This window comes from Caloenas nicobarica, chromosome 1 (genome assembly GCF_036013445.1).
Source record: "Caloenas nicobarica isolate bCalNic1 chromosome 1, bCalNic1.hap1, whole genome shotgun sequence".
NCBI lineage: Eukaryota > Metazoa > Chordata > Aves > Columbiformes > Columbidae > Caloenas > Caloenas nicobarica.
Window position 1 is genome coordinate 79,380,055 of NC_088245.1, and position 19,256 is coordinate 79,399,310.

The 19,256-nt window shown below is 34.7% G+C and overlaps 1 protein-coding gene across 17 annotated transcripts in view; it reads right to left on the reverse strand.

Annotated features, from left to right (window-relative positions):
• Positions 1-19,256, reverse strand: part of C2CD5 (C2 calcium dependent domain containing 5) — a 69,398-nt gene that overhangs the window by 40,694 nt on the left and 9,448 nt on the right. For 8 of the 17 annotated variants that reach the window (XM_065627110.1, XM_065627109.1, XM_065627115.1 and 5 more), the window contains 7 exons: positions 17,943-18,038; positions 17,225-17,380; positions 14,597-14,795; positions 11,857-12,008; positions 8,828-9,022; positions 6,380-6,465; positions 628-736 (listed from right to left, as the gene is read on the reverse strand). In XM_065627110.1, coding sequence (XP_065483182.1) covers positions 628-736; positions 6,380-6,465; positions 8,828-9,022; positions 11,857-12,008; positions 14,597-14,795; positions 17,225-17,380; positions 17,943-18,038 — 993 coding nt within the window. Of the gene's footprint in view, positions 1-627; positions 737-6,379; positions 6,466-7,580; positions 7,649-8,827; positions 9,023-11,856; positions 12,009-12,983; positions 13,734-13,776; positions 13,845-14,596; positions 14,796-17,224; positions 17,381-17,942; positions 18,039-19,256 lie in introns of those variants that run through there. The other 9 variants (XM_065627120.1, XM_065627137.1, XM_065627128.1 and 6 more) reach the window with 5 other exon arrangements.

Sequence of the window (19,256 nt, forward strand, 5' to 3'; positions counted from 1 at the left end):
CAGTGAATATAATAACAAAGTCTTAAGAGTCAAAGGTCACTTAATTGTGATGTCAGAACTAGGACATGCAAAATACACATGTTCCAGTACTGGGGTTCCCAGGTAAATACTAAATAGAACTCTTAAGGTCCTGTTGAGTGTATATTTTTAAGAAGACAAAGCAAGCTGTAAAGGTAGAGGTTAAGAATATGTACTGAGCTAAATTGTAGTCATTAAAGGATTTCAATAAGCTGAAAATTAGAAAACATTCATAGTTAAGATCAAGTATTTAATTTCATTTTTGTTTGAATGGAAAACTTGCATCAAGTTTTAATATTAAAAAGTAGTAAAAAAATAATTAACCCCTCGATAATTCAAAGACAGCTTTTAGTGCAGAGTTACTGCATTCACGGTACTTTATTTCATTAACTTGCTGAAAAATTTCTCACTAAAAACATACCCACTGAATGACTGTTACTTTTCAAGCTTAAATGATTGTCTGAAAAATACTGCTTTTAATATACACTGTTAGAATAGAATAGATTTTTATCTATTCAAATACTGATATGTTATCAAGTTATAAAGATTAGAATTACATGATCATTACAACCAGACTTGGGCAAGGAAGTTGTTCTTGTGTTAACATACCAGGATTGTGAATGCGATCCAGGAGCTTCACAGACCGTGCACTGACAACACCACCAACGTGGACAAGAAACCCTGGTGGAAAGGTCGTCAAGGTAAAAAATGGAAATTCCTGTTATGATTAAAAACAAACATCAAATGACTGCTTGCCAACCACTGCTGATTGCCAACAAACATGCAGTGAATTGATAATTTCCCTGAAATACAAGCAAAGCAACTACATTAGGCCAAACGCATCCTGCAGGCTTACTAAGCACTCATAACCATACGTCTTCATATACCCATAGTATAATAAAAGCAGAAGTATTATACAATGTAAGGATACTTTTCCCCCATAGAGTTGTATCTCAGCACAATATTAATAAATAATCAAAACTTTACATATTTGTGTTAACAAAGCCTCTACTGGTCCACTTTTAGGATGGCAACTAAACAACATAATTCTACTTTCATTAGCTAATACAAATAAAGGAACATTTTTCTCCATTTTTTAGGTCTTATTGTTACAACTGACTGCAGTTTGATCCTGAAGCACAGGGTAAAACAAACTGCAGGCTTGCAAGAATGATAAATGTCTTCTGACAGGAAAACATACCTAAAAAATATTACCGGACTGTTCTGCTGGTGTCATAAGCTCTAAATGTAACAAGTAAATATCCATCTTCTAGGATAAAGCATCAGTCTTTGAAATGCAACTTTAAGTTCTTAAACTAGGGAAATTCACTTCCAAATCATTTGCATAAATTAGTTTTCACCAATTCATAATCAAAATGAAGAATTAATAAGTTTCAGTAACTACTCAAAAATGTAGTCCATACAAGAGGCAAGGTAAGTGATAACAGTATTTTTTCATTACACAAGTGATGAAATAAAACAGTCATATTTAAAGGAGGTGAGCCCAAAACTGGAAGATTTTATTTTCTACATACATTCTATGGAATGTCTAATACACATGTGACAGCACATTTATGGGGGAAAGGTAATAGATTTATGTTCAACAATTCTAAATGCATAGAGAAAAAAAAGAAAAATCATGCAATCATGGTTTGTATAGTCATGATGATTGGCTAAATGTTTAAAATAAACACCATAATTTTATATGAGAGAAAGTACAGTATAGATTCCTTTCTCACATACTTGAAGCACTTGGAACAGTACAGTTCAACTGAGCTTCTACCTTAACAGTATATATGATGCAGATTAAATGAGGATCATAATTCTTCCAGCAATACATGGCATGAAAAGTACTCTTAAACTAAAGCCCAATGTAGATTTAAAAATTAATACTTCAGAATTCTTCCTGCTCTAGTCATTAGAACTCATACAACTTTTAAAGGTCCTACAAACTTGAAGTTTTCTGGATTTTCGTTTGGCTTAGACTTTCAAAATTAAGAGAAAAACTTCAAAATCAGCAACTATAGGATCAACAACCAGGACTGAAAAAAAAAAAAAAGCCCCAAAACCCACAAAAATCCAGAAGTTGTGCTTTATGCACATGCAATTAAAAAGCAGGAAGATTTTTCACCATAGGACTCTGCAAACCTGCTTGACTAATCTGTGTGCAGGACCACTGATGGATCTCTAGAGAGGACTACAGAAAAGATTGCCCCAGAAGGTTCTAAAAGATCACAAAGTGCTTTGCAATTTATTAGATGTCAGAAACCTCTGACTACAACACAATCTGAACGCCTTTTCTGTACGTCTTTCATGCTGCAAAACAGAAAAAATGCAGTACATCAATACTTTGTTAGAAACCTCTTTCACTGTGGCTCTGTTATGTCAACTGTTTAGTGATTCACAAGTATACTAACAATATTTGTCCCTGTATAATTCCATAATACTCATTCTGCATAACTTGTATCTAAATATATAACATACGTGCTTGCTCTGTCCCTTGAATATAGTTATCTCACAACATTAAAAGTAATTAGCTTTCCCAGAACTATCAAAATCAATAAAAGTCTACCTACACGAAATTCCATTAAGCCTATACTACATTTATATTTTATACATACATATATACTCAACACTTACATTGTCCTAAAGCAGTATGTAGTGAACAAAGTGAATGATACTCCATGCTCTAAAACATAAGCAAATCTGATGCTTTTTAATCTATATGGAGATTTAGAAATTACTTTCCTTTTTTGTTCATTTTCATAAGGCTAAGTACTGCAAGTAATTTTAACATGTTCAGACTTCCAGCCTGCCTGATTCCCTGCACTTCAAACCAGGAATAAAACTTTGTAGTAATAACGTGGTTTTATAACAATCAATATATCGACACTCATAAGTCTATACTACCATACACGCTATGTCCTATCGGTTAATTTCAGCCACAAACACATCTGGCTGACTCACTGAACCATTCTGACATGCTCTTACTCCATTAGCAACACCTCATTCATTTTCACACAGATGGAATTCCATCAGTTTTGATGATGGGGGCTTCCCCCCCCCCCCCCTTTTTCTATTTTTTAAGCTTATTTAGATGTTTTGGAGTTTTAAATATTATGTTACTCAAATACAAGTTCCAGTCTCAATTATATGTGGTATCCTGTCATACTTCAAAACTATAAAAGCTACACTTCCTCCATGGAAAAAAGATGGAGTGTCTCCACATTACATACCTCCTCTGTTACTGCAATTTGCAAAGGACTACCCTTACGTCAAGGTGATGCAAGCACAGAATATTCCCACGTGTGAGAAGCCACCGTGATCTTAAAGTTTCCAAGCTACAACTGAAAACGGTCAATCATTTTACAAATACCAACTCACAGTTATTGACTGCACAGATCATGAAAGAACTGTCACTGGTTTAAATCCTTGCAACTACAGAGATTTTACAGTTGGCATTTGGGGAAAGTTTGATAAGGTTACAATAAAACCTTCACAAATATTTGTTTAATACAATGTTTAAAAATGTTTTTGTCTATGCATACATGTATTGCTAGTATTCCTCATTTTTAACTACATTTCATACAAAGACACACAAAATAATGCAAAAGCACATGGAACAAGGCTACACACACATATCATTTGGTGTCAGTGCCAGCTGAAGCAGTTCTCAAGATTCCTTCCAGCCATTCACTCATTCCCATCGTTGTACTACTCCCTCAGACAATGCTCACAATACTCAGGTATGTTCACAGAGCTTTTGGGGCTGAACCACAGTGGCGAACTGGTCCATGTTAACATACTGTTAATTTCTTCGTAGAATTATTTGTACTCTAAGCACATTTACTGTGCCATCTCACAAACTGGCCAAACAACCCTAAAATTTTTCTTCGACTGAACTGAGGGGATGGGCTGGATAGTAACAAGAAGTTGCTGGGGGAAAAAAAAAAAAGCTGCTGAAATCAGCATTTCAGCCAAAAGAATCAGAGAGAACTGCACTCTAACACAACAGGTATCTAGCAGTGCTCTTCAGAGATGAAGATCAACAGATCTCCATTTTGAAAAGGCAGCAGTCAAGATCTCTCAAGCACTTGCAGAATGCAAACGTGGAGGAATAAGACAGCATTTGTCCAAGTTGAGGTCAACAGAGATATAAAATACCATCCAGAGCAGCATTTGGCCATTGCTACAAAACATCGGCCAAGTTTTTATGAGTAAAGTAAGCTCAAATCTTCCCACTGATGGAAATATAGTGTATACATTTATAGATTAAAATATAGCTGTGCTATAGCTACACTTGTTATCAACAGGCATCCTGGGAATTGCTAAAAATATATTAATGTACAGCATAACATGTATGTGAGTTTTCCACAGCTGGTGTATTTTCCCCAGAAGAAATGGAGTAATATTACCCTTCCAACAATATCTGTTCTGGTTTGCATTTAAGGTTATCTAAGTAACACATTAAAACCACATTTAATTAAAAAAATAAACAAAAAACCAGCTGTGGAGACATCCAGTGAGATGAACTGGCTTTAATATACCTTATGTAATTTACCATATACCCAAATAAACTGAACTAAGACTCAAAAGAACTTATGATATACCTAATACATGTGGAAATACATTTATTCTTTGTTTTCCCAAATAAGTGCTACCCTAACTAATCCAGACAAGTAACCAGAGTGCAGTATTTATGTATGAAACATTAAAACAGACAAAATAACCTGTGTTATTCGTTCTAGTTAAGTAACTCAACCTTAAGGTAAACATAAGAGGTAACCATACCAAAACACGTCCAACAGCAAATTTTCAAAAAGACAGTAGGAACATATTTTTTGTATCAATTAACAGTCTGCATGCTTTTCTACGCCATCAATAACAGACTCAACATGTTTCCCATTTTACATATATTTTCCACTAGACGATATACAAGCCTCATCAAAACAATGTGCAAATAATTCAAGCTCTACAAATATAAGTGCTCTTAATTTACATTTTTAATTGTTTTAAGAACCTTCCTAAGGAAACGACAGATCAACCATGAAATGTCTGAAATGCTAGCAAAACCAAACGTAAACAGAGAAAAGGCTCTTCTTAAAGCATTTTTTTCAAACTAAAACATTAAAAGCAAAAAGCCATGAATTTGTAGTTAAAGAGAAATTAAAATTTTAACTGAAATGTATCCACATGCAAAATATTAAGCAAAAATGTCGATCTGATAAATGTTCTTAAAAATAACAACAAATATTTTTAAAAACCTGCATAAACAAGTTTACAAAGAAATGTGCAAAACCTCACCAAAAAAAAAATTCAACTAATTGTTTACAAATCCTCAACACAAGAAAAATGGGCCGAAAAAGAGTCACACAATGTTTTGGAACATACCCGCCTTCTACAGAACCTATGAGGCGATCCTCCCTTAGGAATGGATAACACAAAAAATGAGAAGAGAATCATCCACTTACTCAAAATAAGAGCTATTCGCTTATATTTCACGGATGTAGCTGATTTTATTTTCAACAAACATATATGGTTCTATGTGAGTACTTCAGGTATTCAGAAATTGTAATTAAGCTGGAATTTATTTCTGAATAAGAAACATTCTCATTTCTTCCTTCAAGACATCTCCCTAATAACATTTTGACAAAAGCAGTATATAATCTATTAAAAAAAAAAGTTGCAAAGACTCATTTCCAAAATTTAAACAAAGTATTAAAACCACTATTTTTATTATACAGTCTATTCAGCATAATAACAGATGGCATTTTTAGTCCTATAGAGGTTCTTCAAAAAGCTGTAAATCCATGAAACCCTTTCATTGCTTCGGAAGTGGTTTAGGTTTCAGTTACCATTTTTAAAGGCTACGTGCACACCATTTCATGTAGTAGAACGAAGCCTAAATTATGCACCAACACTATTTTTCAAAACTGAAAGTTTTGCAATGATAAATGGGATTTTCACCTGTTTAAAGCTATTCCAATGTTTCTGAATTTGGCTTCTGTAAAAACGTAACTAAATACATGATGGTAAAGTATTAAACTTATATATGCATCAGTAACTTGCAGAGACTAAATAGCAGCAATTTTTACTATATGTTTCTTATAACACCAACTGTAATCACTTGAGTGCTGTGCACATTGTTGTTGTTGCTCCACTTTTCTTAATGATTTAGTAATATATTAAAATTTAAATAATTTGTGTATAAAAGGGTTATTAAACATTCAATATTTGCAATAAGTTTTCAGACCTTAAAATTACACGTATTTTTAAACAGACAGTAACAGGAAACTTTTAACTTATTACAAGCTAAATTTTCACTTTAGTAGATCAGAAATATAGGTATAAAATGCCTTACCCTTTGTTCCAGAGCTGACTGAGTCTGTTGTCTTAAAAGAGTTTTAAATGGCCCCCCTTCTTTTCCGGCACTCCCACTGCCCATTCCTGAAGAGTATCAGTACAAATGACATTCAAAGAAACATATATTATAATTTGTAATCAAACTTCGATTTAAACATATATAAAATAGTGACTGAAAACAGTCAAATTATCCCCATCATTTTAACTTTCAGAAGAAAATGCTGAGCATCACAGTTTAATTTGGGGGAGACACACATGGTGTTTTGGGGTTTGGTTTTCACATAACTAGCAGTGGTTTTTTTAGCATTTGGACAAAACACCCCCAATCCAAGATTTTTTTCTGCTGGGCTTGCAATTACTGCCTATAACGTCCAACTGCCACTTTTCTTTTTGCTGTTACTATTGGGAGTTTTGCTGATGATTTCAAGATAGATCTACCTTTTCTGCTGTTCAGAGAAAGTTTCTACATAATCATATTTTCACTCCTTATCAAAAAGGGCTGCAAAGTCACCATTAATTCCACACTGTTGAATGATGCCTCTCTGCTAGATGACTCTATAATCAAATCTCTCTCTCTACTAACATTTTTTTTTTAAAGTAATAAAAATCTGGCTGAGAGTTTCAGAGTAATTAAATCAGCTTTCCTAACCACTAGGAGGAGACTGTACACATAACCACAGCAATGGCTATATAATGCATGACTGGGACCAAAACCAAAATTGCATAGGCAATGCACATCCTCTGACTGGAAATACAAACTCTGAAAACAAAGACCAATTGTTTTTATTTTCTTTAATATCTATGCAATGAAATATTCACTCATCTGATTCATTCAAATAAGCTAAGGACTACTGCTCAGCATTTAAAATTGCCACACTTACTCGATTACTCTATTTCCACACACATAACCCGCAGATTATTTGTAAATGAAAAGAAGAAATAAATTCCAATTTTGCATAATATGGGTAATTATCTCTTTCCTTCTTTCACATATCTTGCTCCCACCCCTACCTCCCAGTACAGGAGCTTTTCTGAAGAGATGGAAAGTTTATTAGACACAAAAATATCTTGGCTATTGAATTATCCATTATCAAGGAACTGTACTCATAACTGAGTGTGTCAAGATGCAGGTTATATGTATGACAGTAAATTATTTGCTCTACGGTTATAAATCACAAAAGTAAAAAATAAACACATACCAAGATTGTGTTTTTCCTAAAGTAAACACAATGCTGGTGAATCAGATTTTCTTGGTAATATTTCATGCCTAAAAACATACTATAATTGGTATTTCTTGTATCTAAAATCATCAGTGCTAACTTGACAAAGCAAAAATAAACACCTAAGTTGTATAGGAAAGCACAGGATAAAGAACAAAAAAATGTGTCAGGAGCAGCATGAAATACAAATATCACAGTGCAAACAGTTATGAATGAAGCCAAGATTTTCTTTTACAGAATTTGTAACTAATTTAATATAACATCTCCTTGCTAGTTTCAATTTTCCTCTGATCAAGCATCTAATAAACTTGAATGAGATTGTACATGTATATCAAAGTGCTGGTTTTTGTTTTAGCCAAAGACTAGGAGATCTGGAAATATCCGACTGAATAATGTATGTTAATTCATTCCTAACATTTTCAAAATATTACTAAGCTATCATTACCATATAATTCTATATAGAATACTATATTTTTTAACAAATATTTTTAGCTGTTCTTGGATAAGGAAACAAAAATATTAGTATGTGTATAGTCCCATTAAACAAGACTAAATAGCTTTTACTATTTGACATTAATTCTAGACATCATTGTCAGGGACTATACAATATTTAATACAGACAAACATAGCATAAATACAGGACATAAAACAAACAAAAAAATACAAACTGATCAAAATAGTTTCTACAGAAAAAAGTAGTAATATCAACTATTTACACTATGAAAATAATGCATGTCAGTGAAATGGAAAAGGAGGCAGTAAAAATAAAGCTTGTATGGGCTTTAAAAAAATTTTAAAAGCTTAATTTTAAGAGCGGAGTTGCTAGCCTTCTTATAGCCATTATTTCAATAAATTATGAATGAATTAATGAGCAAGTGCTTGTTCCATGCAAAATACAGGAACAAAGCGAAGGGAATGAGAGGGATTAAAAAAAAAATAAAATTACTTTAGTTAATTTACCAAAGGAAATTTTGCGAGGGAAAAGGAGAAAGTTCTGTAGCATGAACTACATATGTTTCAAATCCTATAAGAAGCTCTGAAGCTGTTTTGAGCTTTTGGGGCAGAGGCAAGAGATGATATGAATAGTCATGTAGCCAGCAGTTTTCAGAGGCTAACCGAACAAAAACATAGGGTTATAGAAGGCTGTGTGTTAAATGCCCCCGTATCAAATAACAACAACATTTTCTTAAAAGTTTGCTTAAAAGGCCATAATAGATTGATCCTACCAGAAGCAGCCAGAAGCAGCTCTTCAGTGAAAGAAACACTTTTCCTCAGAACAACTGGGCTGACATGGCTAGAGTGTAGAGGGTTAAGGGCAGACCCCGAGAGGAGGAGACAGGACTTTTTAAGATGTGGGGAATCACAAGAGAGTGTAGGGGAGCTGGGAAACAGGAAAATCCTAGGTCCCTGTGGGGAAGGTGCTGTGGAGGAAAGTAATAGAGACAAAGAGATGTAGATTCAGAAGATGACTAAAGAAACAGACGGAAGAAATCAAAATGAAGCATTTTTTTCTCCAAACGAACCAGCCCTTACTGCTAAATTATTTCTCAACATACAAAGAAATGGAATGACAACACAACTCCACAATGTCAATGAGAAGCATGTTCTCAAAAATCATGACCTGATTAACTTTATTTTGAGATTAATTTTTTAAAAAGCCATGGTAATCTAATATTTATTTTAAATTTTATACAAAATTTGATAATAAATACTATGGAGTAAAGGCCAAACAACAGAGTCTTCTTACATATTTAGTCTGATTACTTTCATTATTTAGGTATAAAAAGTTATTTTCCAGAGAAGTCATGGACTTGTTTTATGATTTTGAAGTTGTAAATCTCGCAGAATTTTAAGTTCCCACAAAGAAAAGGAGTTCCCACCTTCTCAATTTCCTCCAAACATATACTATATCACATCAAAATGTATTACCTGATTGAAATATGTCGTGCTTTTTGTCAGGTTGATGTTCTGTTAGTTTGCAGTGGCATAAAACACATCGCTATTCACAGAAGTCTAACTTCAAACCAAAACAAGCTTTTTCAGCACAGAATGATTTCTCTTCATATTTAGACCAGATATAGACCAGAATGGATAACACGATCACAGCTGTACTTTACAAAAGATATTATGGTAATATTATTCTGATTTGGAGCTACTGAAAACTAGATACTTAAGCAGATCCAAGCTTCACTCTCTTCTGTTTAGTTATTCATATTGTGAAATTGTGGTATCTGCACTCTTTTTCCAGGTTATTCTCCATCTCAAACACATGAACACACTAACCACCTGACTGAGAAATAGAGGGAATATAACATACTGTGGAAACATCACAAAATACTTCATTTTTCCTATCAGCCAATCTGAGTAATGTGTATAGCAAATTTGATAAAGTTCAGTATGCCACATGACATTTGCCTTTTTTTTTTTCAGCTAACACCACCAACTTTCACATTGAAATATTCCATCTTAATAACAGTCTCAGGAAATGAAAACAGATGTCTAAACATATACAGTGAATTGTTAAAAACAACATACTTCCATAACATACTAAATTTGGTATCTTCTGCACATCAGCAAATTTTTAGTAAAATGTAAAACAAACAACTCAATAGCTTTTAAGCTATTAAGATTCAAATCTAGTATGTGACATCAAGATACAAAATTTTTAAATGCAGCCACCGAATCCTCTTAAAACAAGTTTCAGTAGTTAACAGTCGCTACAAAGACAGTGCTAGTAAGCAAAAGTATGCCCACTGTCAGTTTTGATACTAAAAAAATAGCTAGAAAGTATCATTATATGTTTGAAAAATCCCTAAGAATAAGAGGTACCAACTACTTTCAGTTCTGAATGAACTGACTAAAGCCAAGAGGGTGCATCCATCTACATAACATTGCCAGGAATTATATAAGGTGGTTGCGTTAAAAACTTGACAAATTCACAGTCAGTTGCCAGCTTCATAAATCCAGAACCTTTATAAAGACGATCACCTATATTACATTTAAATCCTTTACACAAAATAATCCTTACCACAGGTTTTCAAATATTCAGGAAAGCCAAACATATGAATTTGTGGTTCTCCTACATAATAAGCACCCAGTTATACTTGTAGGTCCTTTAAACAAGTGACCACTACAGGTTACTAATGAAAGTCATTATGTGCAGAAAAGGACCAACAAAAAAAAGTGTGCTTTTCTTTGTTTAAAAACAGGACAGAGAAGATAGTACTAAGAAATATAGCTCCTCACTGGGAACATTTTTTAACGGATACCAAGGGAATAAACTGGGTAAAAGATTTAATATAACTGCATTTGAATGCAACATTTAGCTTGTCTGCCTACAAAAATCATTGAAAGGTGTGCTACCAAGTAAAGCTGAATCAACTACTTTAATACGCTTAAAAATTGTCTAGATTAGGTGGAGACAATAATGTTCTGAGCTTCAAATACCACAATTAAAAACACCATTTAAAAAGCAATCAAAGTTTTATAACAAACAATTCTGCAAAATATTTTACCCTACAGTAGCAAAACTCAGCGCATTGGTCACATAATGGAGAATAAACAGGCAATAATTCTTTGAGTTGTGCTGACATTGTTACTGACATGATTCTAACCACAGACTGAAAAATAAGGAGGGAGGAAACAAGAAGTTGAAGAAATTATGATAGACCAATGGAGAAAGAAAAATGCTCTTTGAAGATGGCTGGAGTATAATTTAAGTTACTTTCAGAATGCATACTGTGTATGTAAAGCCATTTCCATGTACCAAGGAGAATAAAAAGACAGCAGCTGCTACATTTCTAGTACCACATTTGCAAAAAGGAGTTAAAAATCACAGAGAAACGTGTATAATATATTTATGACACAACATGTTAGGCCTGAAGACTACAAATCTTTAGTAATACTGCCCTTAATGCATTGTGGTGGGAAATGTTCTCCCATGATTTGTAATATGAAATGGAGGAAATAAGAAAAAGGCAATTACTTAGGACTCCCTTAACACTCTGAGATGTTCTATTTTGACTTGAATAGAGTTGTGTTACAAATGTCATTTTAATGTTATCCAGAACAGTGGAAATATAGGCAGGATTTAAATTTTCACCCTAATGAAACTCTTTCAAACTTGAAGTGTGCTACCTGATGTCTCCAATTCCACATCATTTTGATAACTTAATGCCAAAAAGCAAAAAGGGCTTGAATGAAAATATAAAAAGAGAAACATAAATTAAACAAAAAGTGGGTGGAAGCGCCTTACCAGTTTTGGGTGTCAAACTCAAATCTGTGTCAGAAGAAGAGGACTGTCGACTGTAGGACTTGGAAGGTGAAAAGGAATAGGTTTGGTTTTTCAGAGGGGTGGAGGGTCCTGATGAATGAGTATTGGGATTGGGATCTTCATTGAAGGGAATCCTGCCAGAAGAAGGTGGAAACATGTTCAGTAATCCTGTGCCAAAGGACCTGGCTGACAGCAGCATGATCCAAACACCAGGATGGGATTGGGGCAGGGCCAGCAGCTATTCTTTAGGTGCGAGACTGGGGATGAGGCCAGAGGCAAAGAAATCCTGTTTTACCCATTCAGCATTCTGCAGATAGATGCTGATAATCTACAATGAAACAACTAAGCCAAATAAAAGGCATGAGATGTCACAAAAAAAATATGCAAAAGAAAAAATTGAAAAACAGTTTATGGCTTCAAAATCTGATCAAATACACAATGCCTTGAGTTAGTTTAACAAAGAAAAAATGATTTAAAATTATATTTGTGTTTATACATATTCATACATTTATGTATGTACACACATATGCATTTTAAGGAAAAAAAAATGTTTCCTTATCCTATAGCATCAGCAGCATGCCACAGCTAAAAACAGAGCAAAGAGGAGAATCTTATGGGAACATCTATATTGACGAACAGTTCACTTATGCACAGATTGACTTACCTGCTCTCTAAAACCATCTCTTCCACAAATTGCACATACCCTTCCTATAACCATTTTAAAACCTAAATACCATATCTGAATTGTGCTTGAAAGCAATTATGAACTCCAATCAAAATGCAATTTCCTCCAATTATTGTAAAATAGTGAATGTTCCCCAGATACACCAACTTATTGTTACTTAATTTCTTAAGAAGTACACAAGTTAAAAGAAATGAAGAGTGTGGCTTTGTGGAAGAGACTCCGATGCATTTTCAAGAAACTATCGCCTTTGTTTCAGCAGCTGCACATAAAGTAGTTCTTTACTGACAACAGAAGGTGTCTCCATGAGAAAACGAGGGAGAAAAGATGGGTGGTACCTGCCTACACTGCCTGCCTGCCTGCACTTTGTGACCACTGTGCCTGTGGCCTGCCTCTCCCCAGCTCCTGAGTCTGAGCAGTCTCGTACCAGTGTAGATGAGAGTGGGAACAGACACAGAGAAGTTCTGAGTAAGTCGTGAGCCAGTAGCAGTGTGAATTGGGCTGTTGTGAGTCGAGCGGCATCCATGGCTTGGCGGATGAACCAGCGGAGACCTGAGAGAATTTGCAGCCAAGGTGGAAGAAAAGAAAACAATACATACAAACAGGTTGCAAAGTTATGTTATAAATGATTTCAGGGAAGTTTACCTAGAGGAGATCTCTTACTTTAAGCAGACTCAGAAATTCCTAGCATGCAAGAGTCCAGATGAAATAAAAAGAGAGAAAGGAACAGCTTAAGCACTAGCTTGTGAATGCCTAATTGATTCTTTGGCAACGGGGCATCAAGTTAGTAAAGCCAAGAACAAGAAGTATTAGTTGATTTTGCTGGCTTTGAGAAACATTCCCATATTTTGGACTGAGAAACAATGGTTCTGACAATATACACCCCCAAGCTAAACATGGGTTAATCGAGGGATAGGATTTCCACATTTTGCTCCAGAGTGAAAGCTACTGATTTATTTATGAATGATTTTAAGTTGGTAGTTACTAGGTCCATCTTTTTTTTTTTTAATCACCACCGTTATTTTATGCTGCATTGTATCCAGAAGCTCTTTTGATGGAAAATTTTTAAAATTAGGACAAGTTAAACAAGCTATGATTTGAAATAGAAACCAGTAGTTTTGAGAAGTCAAAGCATACTGATGCCTGCATGACAAAAAAGCCTAATTATTATTAATGACACAACAGTGCAAGTTAATGAAAAAGGCTAATTCAATTGATACCTCTAGAAACATAGCATAAGCGGTATACTTTTTGATGCTGGTTTTTTTCTTCCAGAAATTACATCACTCTACCAAACAGAAAATAGCAAATTTATTCAAGCAACAAAATAGTAACAATTTGAAGACTGCAAGTATTTTTATATTAATTTGTATGCACAATAAAAAAATACATTCAAACTGAGTTCGGTGCTTCAGTAGATGTAACAAAGATCAATAAATTCTACCTCTCATCATAAAAAGTTTCTCTGCAAATACACTGTTTAACTGTACCTGTTTTGCAATAGCACTACTGTTTTGCAACAGTAAAAAGCAAAGCACACAAGAAAAGATGAGACTTCTTCAGGGTCATTCTCTAAACCACTGACAGAACTGTATGAATTCAAAATGTATCTTTTCTCATATGCTCAGCATAAATGCTCAAACCTGATTGTAGCGAACTTGAAATATCTTGAACAGAAGGTATGTCATAAGAAGCCCTCAAAAAATGCTCAGCATACAAAACACAGAGTCAAGGCAGAACTAATTATTAGTTAGAAAACTGGTGGATCACAACCCAAGAATACCAAATACTACTGCTGTATAAACTCAAAAAAGTCATATTAAGGTTTACTACTCCAGCTTCAAAAGAAATAATGTAAGTAATCCAACCTAAAACATTTCAAAATTGTGGAATATAAACTGAGTTGCACACAAAAAAGACTACCAAAAAAAAAATCTGGGGGAAAAAAAAAAGAAACCACACCAGTTATGTAAAACTGAATGAGTATGAAAAGAAGAGAGATGAAACTTGTTTCCCTACATACTATTAATTCATACTTACTCCTTCATTTCTTTGGATGGGGAGTTACACGCGGGTAAAAATGCCGATGTGTTACTTAATTTATCCAACGTGCAGACTGTTCCTATGGCTCGCACTACTAGTCCAGACTCTCCCTCCAAATCAAAGCACTGCAAATAACCAACAACAGCATTTCCTCTCATTTCAAGTACCTTCAAGCCAATCTTCCTTTGCAATTCACCTACAAAACAAAATGCAAAGAGCTCATAATTGCAGGGAACTTTCCATACTGTCTTTTGTGGTCTTTGGCCTCTGCTTTTGGAATTGCCACCCAAGTCAGTCAAACAGGTAATAGATGCAATCTTACAGAATTATGCCAAGCAACTGGTCACAATCTCTTGCCTCCTACAACATACTGTGATATTTGTGATTTGCACAGCTTTTTTCCTCTTTTGTCTAAATCTATTCTGATTGCCAAAACAACATGTTATTTCAGAAATGTTTTTATTTGTGTTTTATTTTCATCAGTTTTTTCCCTTTTTTTACTTATTTAGACAGAAAGAGATGGTTAAGATGTGTGCTGGAACACACATAAGTTGCCAAATACTCCTTCATACAGTTCTGAACAAAGCAACATCGTTGAAATCCACGTGGATAGGCATCTATAATTTTTTTACTTACAAACTTATTCAACCTAATTCATACTTTTTGTTCTTTTTAACAGTGTTTAATACAGCAGCCTCATCTACAAACTGTAACACCAAATAAAAAAAGATAACAAATATGCCACTCAGTGCAAACGAAAAGACTGCCTCTTCTCTATTAGCTGCATACAAAGACTGGAAGACTGTAGCTATAAGACAACGGTCTGCTATAGATGCATACTTAGCAGGATGTTTAAAAAAAGAAAAAAAATTCATTGATCTATGTAGCTAGATAGCCTTGGTAATACTAGGTGGAAAATATCATCTTTCTTCTGATGAAAGATTTCCAAAATCTTCTGTTAACAAACTGAAAAAGCCTCACTGTCGCAGAGGATAGCCTAACAGTCCCAATGTCAATGATGTTAAGAAATAAGTGGAGTGAAGTGATCACCACTGCTTTCTAGAAGCTTAGTTTTAAAATTACCAGAACAGGTTCCTATTGTAAACTTCTTAACAGAGGCTGAAGTTATGCCTGTACTGGTCTTGAAAAATCTTTAAGACTGAGTTAGAGTATGAAATTTTCTAGCTGGTGAAAATTGCTATGGATTCTGTTCAAGCCAAGGTTGAGACTGAATTATTTTTTACATATACAACATGTAATATGACAGATCTTTGAAAGAGCCCGGATCATTCTCAGAAGTTACAGATTTCCTCAAGATTCTTTAGGCGTGGCCACCAGTAACAATGCCTGCAATGTGAAGCATTATATTACATTACATGAAACAGTAATTCTATGAGGTCTGGGTGGGGTATTTTTCCTCTTAACCACTGCCATGAATCAAAATATTAATAAAATCTAGCAGAATACTTCCACATGTGCTACTTTATCCACTTTCACTATTTCTGTAAGGTAAGAGATATGCAAATATTAATCCTGTAAATGGACATAACAGGGGAGCCATATTAAAAACCTTAGAAAAAGTGAATTCATGTCACTTATGACACTATTGTTTTTCCACATTCTTCCTCAAAATGTGCTGGCTTTCCTAATGAAGATACTGGGTAACATTTACATGATCTCTTTTATGTTGCCCCACTTACTAAAAATCTCCATACATGTTTGCAAAACTCAACTCACTGTTTCTTTTAGTATATTCCTCAAAACACAGCTGTATGTACAATAAACCTTACATTAAGAGCCCATTAGAGAACTGAAACCACTGCCTATCATCCTAGTGGTTATTCTTCATAATTTATTAGTATTCCTTACACCTTCAATATTGTCCACCTCTATTACTTGATTGTCTCTTGTCTTAGTGTGCGAGCACTCTAGAATAGGGGTATTTTGTTCTGTTCTGTTCTATTGGCACTGAAATAGGATAATCTTGGTTCACAACTGCTGTTTGTAAGCATCGGCCATATATAAAAAAAAAAAAAATCTGTGAAGATACTTTATACTATTGGAGACATCAACTGACCCCAATCACTGGTCTCTCAAGAACTGCAAGTGTCCTGCAGAATCCATGCAAGGCGACAGAGAAGTATGCTTGAGAACCAACAAACCAATCCTGACTTTAAAAAGATGGGATGAGTAAGATAAGTATTAGTACATGTTGTATCTAAGATGGTGTGTATTTGTTCACATACTTCACAGTAGTTCAAAGAGGGCAGAGTAGTTCATTATTTTAACTGTTTGAGTCAAAACTCTAGTAATACTGCTCATATAGGTTAAGAACATCTTCAAGAATGTTCCACAGGTTTCTTTGACCTTGCTAAAACCAACCAACAAATTCAACAGCAGCATGGCCTCACCAAGAAGGAAAAAATTTTTTTAGAAAGTCAGTCATACTGGCCGACTGGCCATCAGTTAGGATAATAGAACCTTCAGAAACAGAAGACACTGTGAAGTGAAAAAATAAGCATAATACCTAAAATCATAGACAACCTTGTTTTAAGCAAGTCGCTTATTTAAATCATGAATATTTCTAAAACCAGCAATAAGCATTACAGCCTACATGTTTAATACCTGACATGAGTGAAATAAGTCTTTGTCTAGCTTCATTTGATGCCCTTGGTGTACGAATTCGGTCTATCCACTGGTATTCTGGGTCTTCATTAACTACAAGTTCTTCCACAAATCCATGGATTATTACTGCTCTGTAACACTTAGGAATAGATGTAGCTGTTAAAAAAAAAAAAATATATATATATACACAAAATATGTAAGGCATGAGTCTATGAGCCAAGAATTCCAAGAAAAACATAAAATTACACATAGAAAATGATGTGAACGATTCCAGAAAGTAATCCTCATGATCTTCTACTAAAATCTGGACATACCCAAACAGTTTTGTTCAGGGAGACCCTGGAACACCGATAACTACCCAGTGTATCAGTTACAACATGTACCGTTATGAAACCTTTTCACTTTGTGCCTTTTTAACAGGATATGCACCCAAAATAGCACAATGTCTATATGCACATGCACTGAAATGCAACTTAAGAAAGAGGGAAGAAAAACCAGTTATTTACATTGTTCTGAAATACAAACAGTAAAAATGTATTTAAGAAAAAAAGAAAAAAGAAAAGTAAGCTAAACAATTTTCTGTGTTACTGGCTTCGATGTAATCTCCACCGGGCTTATGCAATGAGCTGGTGAAAGAAGGGAAACTGACAGGTGAAGTAGGAAAAGAAGGCAGGAAAAAGTAGTTTTCTGTTCAAATAAACTTTTTTCCTCTACTTACTGCAAAAAAACTTGACTCCACAAGATGACTGCCTAAATCTGTTCAAATCATTGAAGAGATCTACTTTCACCACCACGTTGATCTCCCCACGTATACCTATCAATAAAAAACATGAAAAATGAGAAGCTGTATGAGAAATGAATACAAAACTAGCCCTGTTAACTATTGCCTGTTATTAGTAATTAATGCACTTTCTATTACCAATGAGTTAGTTTTTCCGCAAAGAATGTACTATAACCCAGCTAGAACCATTTGATCCAACGGGCAGTTCACATGCCAGTTCTAGCCTGGGCCAGAGGAGCAGGAAGACGTTTCCTGGCCTCTCAGGTCTGCTGCAGAGACGCCATCTCAGAGGAGGTTTCTAGTTCTGTGCAGCCTTTGAGGCTGAAGCAAGCAAGAGTCCTCAAATACCTGCTGCACCGAACAGGAATTTAGAAGAAAGATGGGATTGAGAAAACAGAAATTGCCTCCTGATACTGCAGTGGCCTCCACTGCAGTGGGCAAGTGCACTCTCTGCTCCTTTGCCCTGTTCCATCGAAGCATGGAGGGTATAGAATCAGTATATAAGTACCATGACCATCCCAAGACAGAAGCACTAACTTTGAGTAGAGATGCCTTGCAAATGGAGTTCTGTCCACATCAAAAAGCTCTGACCAACACCAAAAAGCTTTTACATTTTCTCCCTGAAATGGTTTCCAAATCACAGTAGAGCTACTCCCTGAAGTTCAACCGAATGAGAAAATGTATGGTTCTTTATAGAACCACAAAGTGGTACATAAATGTTTGTAAAATACTTTGATTATGAGAAGAAATATACAAAAAATAAGGTATTACAGACTTCTTAAACAAAGCTTTAGTTTTGGACGCAGTTAAACGTTACTAATAATGAACTATTGCCCCAATACACAGCAGTTCCTTTTTGATTTTTCTGCATTCCTATTCTGAGCTTTTTCTTCTTTTTCCCCAGCCAGTTGCAAAATCATTTCACATATTATAGGTTCTGACATATTGAGGACTAAACTTCTTGATGAGTCTGATCTCTAGTGTCTTCAGAACCCTTTATTACATGAGTATATGACACACAAGAAAAAGCATTAGATTTGTAGATCGATTCTGACACTACTGCAATAAAGTCACCTAGATCTATCTTCCAAAACGTCAATAGAAAGAAGCCTTCAGTTACTATAACAAGAAGGGCCTCAGGTTCATGTATTTTCACAAATAATCATGTTGAGGTGCAAAAAAAATTGTAATAAAATACTACAAATATTATATTGATTTTTTTTTAAGGAAGCATTGATTATTGCTTGCCGA